Source organism: Carlito syrichta, unplaced genomic scaffold (assembly GCF_000164805.1).
Source record: "Carlito syrichta isolate Samal-C Ts95f unplaced genomic scaffold, Tarsius_syrichta-2.0.1 Scaffold305252, whole genome shotgun sequence".
Lineage (NCBI taxonomy): Eukaryota > Metazoa > Chordata > Mammalia > Primates > Tarsiidae > Carlito > Carlito syrichta.
In genome coordinates, this window is record NW_007249348.1 from 200,434 (window position 1) to 210,535 (window position 10,102).

Below are 10,102 nucleotides of genomic sequence, written 5' to 3' on the forward strand. Positions count from 1 at the left end.
AAAAAAAAAAAAAAAAAAAAAAAAGGACGATATATGACGTTATTCACTACAACATTATTTGCAAAAGCAAACGATTGGGAAAACACACAGGCCTACTGTCCCTAGTTCCTGTCCAATACTGGGGGCTCATCTTATTTTTTTTCTTTTCATTTGTGTAATTCCCATCTCTGACAGTGTGACTCTGACTCTCAGCACTGCTACCAGCCTTTATAGACGCTACCCTCACCAGGCATGGGTTCTGACAGCCATGTGTCTCTCCACAGGACACCCTCCTTACCTTCCTTGGGCTCCAACACCTTGTGCTGGGCCCTGTACAGACACCTCCCTCAGTCCACTCAGGCTCTGACGTTGTGCTTGGCCACCGCAGCTGTCCCTCCCCTCAGGCCTTTCAGACTTCTCTTCTCCCAGGGTCTACCAAGCCCAACTCCACCTAATGGCTTTTGTCATTAATTCAGGGCAGAAAGAAGGAAGGGTGAAAGGGTAAGAGAAAGAAAAGGGGAAGAGAATGGGAAGAACCTCTACTTTTTCTAACTAATGATAACATACTATATTTACTGTCCTGCATCTTGCATTTTTCATTCAGTATATGTTGATTAGATAGCTCCTTGTCAAAGACCTTCTTTATTCTTATTAATGGTATCACCGTATTCCACAATATTTTTTTTACATATGCTACTATCTGACCAATACAATCTTTTTTTATGGCGCGCACACACAATATAGTTTTACGGATGAGCTGTATTTCTTTAGTTCTTTAACCAGGCTCTTATGGATTTCGTCAATCTTTTGCTATTGCAAATACTGTTGCATGAGTAACACAATTACTAGAACCCTACAGCAACCTAATATCCTGTAATTTTGCACACATATTAGTTTAACTGTGAGATAAAGTCCTGAAAGTGGGTGACAGGATATATAATTCTGTAATTTTGGTAGATATTGGCAAATAGCTCTTTGCTAGCAATGCATAAGAATTTCTTTAGCTGGGCTCGGTGGCTCAGTCTGTAATCGCGCGCCTTTGGGAGGCTGAGGTGAATGGATTGCCTGAGCCCGCGGGTTTGAGACCCGCCTGGGCAACTTGGTGAAACCTCATCTCGACAATAAATCAAAAAATTTGCCGGGCGTGGTTGCGCGCGCCTGTAGTTCCGGCTACTCGGAAGGCTGAGGCGGAAGGATCGCCGGAGCCCAGCAGGTCGAGGCTGCGGTGGCTGGGAGCGGCCACTGCACTCCAGTCTGGGCGACAGAGTGAGACTCCAACTCAAAAAAAAAAAAAAAAAAAAGAATTTCTTTAACTAGTTCTTTGCATGACAAGGAATTAATAATTTCTGGGCATGTATATGGGTTATAAAACCAAGCAAAAAACCAAACTGAAAACCCCACAAAACCCAAAACAAACAAAAACCCTAACCCAACCAACTCCAAAAAAGAGATAGTAGCAGCTTCTTACTTGTTGCCTCTGAGTATAGAGTCTTCTCATCAACACTCCGAACATTACAGGAAACAAAAAATTTCCTTCCTTCAGCTTTATCAAGTTGGCTATTTATCACAACAACAGAACAAAGAGGGATAGGTCTGTAGGAGAAAAAGAAAGACCAAAAGAAAAAAAAAAAAAATCAGTTTTGATCAAAGTTATATAACACTGAAAGATGATTAAGTGTTGACAAGGTGTAGAATTTTTTTTTTTTTTTTTTTGAGTCAGGGTCTCACTCCGTTGCCCAGGCTGGGTGCAGATTACAGCTCACCTCCTAGGTCAGGCAATTCTTTCACTTTAGCCTCCCGAGTATCTGGGATTACAGGTGCTTGTTACCACATCAGGCTAATTTTTTCTTTTTTTTCTGTAGAGAAGAGGTCTTGCTATGCTGCTGGTGTGAAACTCTTAGGCTCAAGCAATCCATGCCACAGCCTTCCAAAGTGCTGGGATTATGGTGTGAGCCACTGCACCTGGCCAAGGGGTAGAAATTTATGAACAGCTACTGTTCTAAGTCACTGCTGTCCAACAGAACTTTCTGTAATACAAATGTTCCATTTCTGAGCTGTCCAGCATGGTAGCCACACATGCCTACTGAATGCTAGCATAAATGAGAAACTGAATCCTACTGAGTGCTAGCATAAATGAGAAACTGAATCCTTAAATTTATTTAATTTTAATAGCTACATGTGATAATGATTACAATTACCTTTGGGAATCCTGGGGATATAGTTCCAAAATGAAAATGACACCTCTTGAAAGGTGAATTTCAGTTGGCAGAAACAGAAGGTAGAGCATGGACATGTGTTCTGGCTTTATAGTACCACCAAGTGGGTGACAAAACTACTCTGTGTGGAAAGGAAGTTATCACTGTGATCATCTGCCCAGTTTTCCCTCCTATGAACTTTTAATACTCCCACTCTCATGAGCATTTCCTAAGCCTCTTGATGGAACAACCAAGCTTTGCTCTTTTATTGAGCCAATTCAACATTTACTAAGACCCAGGGGACATTAGTGTTTCTGCTGCCCAGCAGCTCCCTTTTCTACTCACAATACTCTCTTCTTTTATTCATCCCCTGCCCCTCACCTCACACTCTCACACTCTCACACTCTCACACTCATACACCCCTTTCTTTGGGGGACTATCTCTCTCCATTCTTAGCCTATGTAAGTTGACTGGAATTGACAGTTGGTCCCCTGCCTTCTCACACACACAGGGACTGGTTGTGTGGGGACAGACACAGGCTGAAACAATCAATCCTGGAGCTTTTGCTGAAGCCCTTGGGGCTCAGTTCTTTTTCTCTGAGGTTGCCGGGCTTATAAGATACAAGGTTGGCTGGTAGCCATTGTGCCACTACATTGGGAAAGGCTACCTGAGAATGAAACAGACACAGAAGAAAGCGTGGCTGAGATTTCTCACTGCATTGCTGAACATCTGCACCCAGCCACACCTGACTTCTTAACCATATAAGTCAATATGTTCCCTTTTTTTGCTTAAGCTAGTGTGAGTTAAGAATTCTATCTCTTGGCCGGGCACGGTGGCTCAAGCCTGTAATCCCAGCACTTTGGGAGGCCGAGGTGAGGGGACTGCCTGAGTTCAGGGGTTCCAGACCAGCCTGGGCAACTTGGTGAGACCTCGTCTCTACAATAAATAAAAAAATCAGCCGGGTGTGGGAGCGTGTGCCTGTAGTTGCAGCTAGCTGGAAGGCTGAGGTGGAAGGATCGCCTGAGCCTAGCAGGTCAAGGCTGTGGTGGTTGTGAGTGGGCCACTGCACTCCAACCTGGGCAACAGAGTGAGACTCCGATTCAAAAACAAACAGTCCCTTGCAACAGAAAGTTCTAGATTAGTACAGAGGCTAACAGAAAGGATCTCGGGAAAATACAAATAATGTAACAATTATGTTTATACAGTATACTTTTCTGAATGTAAATATTTGGGCACAGATCAGTTTGGCTGACATAGAAAACTTGTTTTAAATCATTTTCCTTAGTGATTGTTTGGCTGGACAACTTAATTAGACTTGTACTAGAGGTAAAAAGTTGATAATAAGCCGGGCTCGGTGGCTCAGCCTGTAATCCTGCGCCTCTGGGAGGCTGAGGTGAGTGGATTGCCTGAGCCCGCGGGTTCGAGACCCGCCTGGGCAGTGAGACCTCATCTCTACAATAAATCAAAAAATCAGCCGGGCGTGGTAGTGCACGCCTGTAATTCTGGCTACTCGGAAGGGTGAGGCGGAAGGATCGCCGGAGCCCAGCAGGTTGAGGCTGCGGTGGCCGGGAGCGGCCACTGCACTCCAGTCTGGGCGACAGAGTGAGACTCCAACTCGGAAAAAAAAAAAAAAAAGTTGATAATAAAGATACAAATAAAACTTAAGAATTATAGAGAAAAGAAAAAATATATATATACACATCAGAAAGGTTTAATAAAACCTAAAGATTGCTCTTTAAAAATACTAATAATCTCTGGCAAGATAGATCAAGAAAAATGAGAGAGAGCATACATAGATCCTATTGGGGTCAAAAAGAATATAACTACAGATTAGCTGAGATTAAAATAAAAGAGAATATTATGAATAACCTTATGCCAATACATTTGAAAACTTAGAAGAAAAGGAAAAAATTTCGTAAATATATATTACCAAAATTGACAATAATAGAATAAGAAACTGGGATGGTCAAATAGGCCTCAAGAGGGCAGAGGAGCCACAGGTGGGAAGGAGCCTGGGTGTCTGAATCGCTTCATGGGGGTAAGACTCTCACTGACCAGGATAACCACATGGGACTATAATGTAAGCAGAAAAAGCCTACAGGCTTATGGCAGCAAAATGTAGGGGCTGTGACAGTAGCTAGTGCTACCCTAATTTACTACACATTAAAAAAAAATTATCTTTTTTTTTAACTTCTAATAAGTGGCCAGAGAATTTGGTCTCTAAGATTCCAATTCTTTGAAATGTAGTGAGACTCATCAACCAACACCTGATCAACTTTTACAAACGTGTGCTGGGAAAGAGTAATTTCTGTAATTATTGGATATAGAGTTCTACATTCGTCTAATAAATCATACTTGTTGTCTTGTGGTGTTTGAATCCCATTTTCTAATTGGTTTTGTTTTGTCTTGTTTTAGAGACAGGGATCTCGCTGCTTCCCAGGCTGGGATGCAGTAGCAATTCACAGGTGTAATGACAGTATACTACAGCCTTGAATTCCTCGGCTCAAGCAATCCTTCTGCCTCAGCCTCCCTAGTAGCTGAGACTACTGGTTTGTGCCACTCCACCTGGCTCTACTTTTTTCGTCTGCTTGACTTATCAATAATGGAGAATAGTGTGTTGGAATCTCTCACTATACAGGTGGATTAGTCAATTTCTCACTTTGGCTTACCAATTTTGCTTATATACTTTGAAATTATTTCATTAGGTACATATTGATTTAGAATTGTTACTGCCTGCTATTGAACTGAATCTTTTATTACAAAGTAGCCTCCTCTATCCCAATATTAATTTTTTTCTCTGCTATCTCAGTTTTCCTCTGGTTAACTTTTGCCTAGCCTATCTTTTCTCTCTTTTAAACTTTTTGGTGTCATGTTTCAAATATGTCTCAAATAAAAAGTCTCCAGTTTTTTTACATTTTCAAATTCAATTTTATAATTAATCTTTGACTGATGAGTTGGTCTATTTATATTGAGTGTAATTATGGATTTATTTAGACTTATTTCTATCATCTTATTTTGGTTTTGTATATATTTACTTTTTCTCAACCCTCCTTTTTCCTCTTTCTTGGTTTTTAAAAATATGAGTTTTTTTCTATTTATGTATTTGATTTCTGCTCTTCTACTATTTTAGGCATTAGTTGCACACTCATTTTCATTTATTTTAATCACTCAAAAATACAACACTTGAACATTAACCCCGTTCACCCCTTCTACTGTCCAGTATTTTAATTGTCCTTTTGTTAATCCCCAGAATTAAGACAATATTACTTATATATCGATGCTATTTAGATTTCTGTTATCTACATGTTCACCAATTTATCTGCTCACTATTCTGTCTTTCATCCTCCTGCCTGCTGGATTTCCTTTCCTTCTCTCTGAAGTACATCTTTTAGAAGTTCCTGGGTGTTGTGCTGTTGTTCATTAACTCTCTCCATTTTTATTTAAGTGCGAACACCTTAATTTGCCCTCATCTTTGAACTTTAGTTTTGCTGAGAGCATTTTAGGTTGATAAGTTTCTTTTAGCACTTTGAAGATGTTTTGTTGTCTTCTAGCTTTTACTGTTGCTATTGCTAGGTTTACTGGTTTTGTTTTTGTTTTTTTTTTGAGTTGGAGTCTCACTCTGTCGCCCAGACTGGAGTGTAGTGGCTGCTCCCGGCCATCGCAGCCTCGACCTGCTGGGCTCCGGCGATCCTTCCGCCTCAGCCTTCCAAGTAGCTGGAACTACAGGCGTGTGCTACCACGCCCGACTGATTTTTTGATTTATTTTAGAGATGAGGTCTCGCTGCCCAGGCGGGTCTTGACCCGCGGGCTCAGGCAATCCACTCACCTCAGCCTCCCAAAGGCGCGGGATTACAGGCTGAGCTACAGAGCCCGGCTGGTTTACTGCTTCTAAGAAGCAAGACTGCTCTGTAATGGGTGCTCTGTCTTTTTATCTCTGATTGTTTTTAATATCTCTTTAAGTATTCTCTAATTTCTTTATAATGTCTGTAGGTATGGATCTATTTTTATTTATCTTACTAGATATATGAGGGGGGCCTCCAAAAACCAGAATTTATTGAAAAAAAAGCTATGTATTTTTACATGTTTAACATCAGTCACCTTCAAAGTACTCTTTGATGCAATACACTGATCAAAATGATTTTTCCGCTGCTCAAAACAGCTTCTGAACTCATCAGCTTTGATGCCTTTTAGTGCTTCTGCTATTTTTTGTTTCACCTCTTCCACATTGGCAAAACATTTCCCTCTGAGAATTTTTTTCATCCAGGGAAACAAAGTCACTGGGGGCAAGATCAGGTGAATAGGCAGGGTAGGGCATGGGGGTCATGCCGTCTTTGGCTAAAAACATCTTTAAAATAAAAATTTAAAAAACAACAACTGCTGAACATGGAACACAATATGGGCAGTAAATCACTCATCATGAAATTGGCAAATACTTGAAAGAATCTCCAACAACAACAACAAAAATCACTGAAGCTGAAAGCAGCCTCTCTCACAGTAATATTAACTGGTGCACTGATGCCAGTGGGTTCCTAGAAGACTTACCTAGTGGGAGAAGCCTGTACTACAAGGAGCCTGCCCTCCAAAATAAAAACAAAACCCGTTTTTTGGGGGTCCCCCTGTATGTTGTGTTTTTGATATCTGTGGATTATTTTCTTTAGTTCTAGAATATGCTGACCCATCATCTATTCGAATACTCTATCCCTCCCACAGTTCTCCATGCTACTTATCTAAGAGTGCTCTGTAATGGGTGCTCTGTCTTTTATCTCTGATTGTTTTTTTTTGAGTTGGAGTCTCACTCTGTTGCCCAGACTCTAATATATTAACTGTGATCCTCAAAACACCCCTCTAAAAAAAGTACTATTGTGTCTGGTTAGTGGATGAGGAAATTGAAGCCCAAAGAGGTTAAGTAACTTGCCAAAGCCATATGGCTATTTGGTGATGGATTCAAATCTCCATTAGTCTGACTGAAAGTTCTGCTTCCCATTTTGCAGTTGAACTTTTTATATCTGTCAAATGACTTAGCTGAGGTGGGTATGTTGATGTATTTATGAGATATATCTCAATATCACACTAAAACCATGGAGCTGGTGACTAATTGAGTATTTTTATTTTTTATTTTATTTTTTTGTTTTTTTTTGAGTTGGAGTCTCACTCTGTCACCCAGACTGGAGTGCAGTGGCCGCTCCCGGCCACCGCAGCCTCGACCTGCTGGGCTCCGGCGATCCTTCCGCCTCAGCCTTCCAAGTAGCCGGAATTACAGGCATGAGCTACTACGCCCGGCTGATTTATTTATTTTTTTTATTGTAGAGATGAGGTCTTCCTGTCCAGGCGGGTCTCGAACCTGGGGGCTCAGGCAATCCACTCACCTCAGCCTCCCAAAGAAGCGGGATTACAGGCTGAGCCACCGAGCCTGGCTTAATTGAGTATTTTAAACAACACCACTCCCACCCTCACCATTGCTGAGCATATGGTTCTGCTGGATGAACTCTTTTTTTTTTTCTTTTTGAGTCAGAGTTTCACTCTGATGCCCAGGTTGGAGTACAGTGGCATTCTCAGGTGATCCTTCTGCCTCAGCCTTCCAAGTAGCTGGAACCACAAGTGTGAGCCACTAAACCTATCTAATTCTTTTGATTTATTGTAGAGATGAGATCTTGCCAAGTTGCCCAGGCTGGTCTCAAACCCCTGGGCTCAGGCAATCCTCTCGCTTCTACCTCCCAAAGTGCTGGGATTATAGGTGTGAGCCACCAGGCCCGGTTGGGATGAACTCTTGATTGAATCTCAAAAAAGGGGGAAATACTTATAGGGAGAAGTGATTTGAAAGTTCACCAGACTGTGAGGTTATAAAAATCACGAGAGTTAATAAATAACTGAATTTTTAGTAAAAAACACAGCAGAGGATTTAATTGTACATTTTAGAGGAATAAGCTTCCAGAATGTAAAACTGTTGCCTACAAAATGGAGACACAGTGCCACAAGACTGCTAAAATGAGCTGAGCTTCTGATAAATAAAAACAGAATGAAAAGCAATCTAAACTAAACAGCAAACTAAAACCAGAAACCTACGGATTACCCCATTTTTCCTTTTCTCTTGAATAAAACTAAGGAATGTAGTTTTTAAAGCTTTGTTTAAAATTCCTGTAGTATTGGTAATATTTAGAGAGTAATTCCTGTGTTATCTATCCACAAGTACTCACATTTATCCCTCTTTTTGTATCATTCAGGCAGCAGTGAAGCCTTTCTATTCAAGCTGTCCACAAGGTGGAGTAATTACAGCAGGAAAACAGAAAGAAATGACATTCTGCAGCTTTTGAGTTTCTAATTAGATTCAGAGGAAAGGTTTTGACCTTCACCAGCATACTTTTCTATCAGGCTAATTTCTTCAGTTCTATATTTCTGTTTATTTTCAGCTATGATTAAATAGCCCTTTAACCTATTCCCTGAGATTCTTTTTGTCTTCAAACAATTATACTTTCCTTTCTAAAAGTTCGATTAGGCTCCACCTTTTATAGCTTTTTATTCTTTCTCTTTGTGACTTCATCTTTTAGTTTTTTAAAACATCTCACACTTTGTTTATATTGTGTATTTCATTATCTTAAGTCCCTAAAGGGTCTAAATCTGTTATTTATTGCTTCTGCTGATATTCACTCTTGTTAGTTTATTTCCTTGTGTATTTGGTGCAAGATCTACTTGCTTTGAAAGAGGAATGTCCTTCAGTATTTCTTGTCTGCCATGTGGCATGAAGATGTCTAGTCCAGAGCTTCCCAACTGATATGTCAGAAATGGTTATGGACATGCTGAGATATCGATCCTTTCAGCTGGCTAGTCACCACAAGCTTTGCTTTGTTCATTTGTCTTAATGTGTTAGGAACAAGAAAATAAATCAAGTGTGACATTTGGATCAAGGGACTGTAAATTACTTGAAATCATTAAGGAGTAGTCTTGCTTCTTAGAGGCAGTAGGGTAGTAGATTAAGGTATTTAATGCTTAATTAAGCTGTAAATTACCTTTAATTAAAATTCAATCTCAGGTTGTTATCTGTAGTATCCTTAAGAGCCATCAACTGATCATGTTAAATTTGTTTATTATTACTATGAACCAAAACAACTTCATACAAAAAAATAAAGCCTGATAAGTATTAAATTCTAAACTACTTATATAATCCAATGTTTTATTCTGGTCTTTAATCATCAACTGAAAGAAGAGAATGGAGGCTATGTGTTATAGTGAAGAGCACCAGACTTGGAGTCATAAGATATAAGTTGTAATCCTGGCTGAATTGTTCTCTGTTCACATGACTTCAGGTAAAACTTATTTTCAGTATGTTTCCTAATTGTGGAGAACAAATAAATAGCAATGCAACTGATTAAAAAAAAAAATTTTTTTTTAGGCAGAGTTTCACTCTGTCACCTAGGCTGAGGGCAGTGGTATGATCACCACCACTGCAGCCTTGACCTGCTGGGCTCAGGTGATCCTTCTGCCTCAGCCTTCTAAGTAAGTAGCTGGGACTACAGGTGTGCACCACTATGCCTGGATAATTTAAAAAAATTTATTGTAGAGATGAGAGCTCTCACTTCAACCCCTGGATTCAGGCAATCCTCTCATCTCCACCTCCCAAAAGTGTTGAGCCACCGTGCCCAGCCAATGCAGCTGACTTATGTGGAGGGTTTCTTGGATGGGACAAGGACTAAGCAGAGTCTGGCAGGTTCAGCTTCCCATTTGGGCATGTGCTCAAGACACACACACTTTTTGATCTAAACTACAATCCAAACACTTTACTTGAGCTTGTTTTCAAATGTACCTTTAAAATTGTTATTATTTTTTAGGAAGGATGAACTTCATTCTTCAATTTTACGTGAACATGGAAAAATATAGCTGGGCTCGGTGGCTCAGCCTGTAATCCCACACTTTGGGAGGCTGAGGTGAGTGGA

At 40.4% G+C, this 10,102-nt stretch overlaps 1 protein-coding gene across 1 annotated transcript in view; it reads right to left on the minus strand.

The window, feature by feature from the left end:
* THEM4 (thioesterase superfamily member 4) overlaps nt 1–10,102 on the minus strand; it is a 64,834-nt gene that overhangs the window by 9,736 nt on the left and 44,996 nt on the right. The window contains exon 7 of the mRNA XM_021714138.1: nt 1,448–1,572. Within this exon, the coding sequence (XP_021569813.1) occupies nt 1,448–1,572 (125 nt within the window). The remainder of the gene's footprint in view (nt 1–1,447; nt 1,573–10,102) is intronic.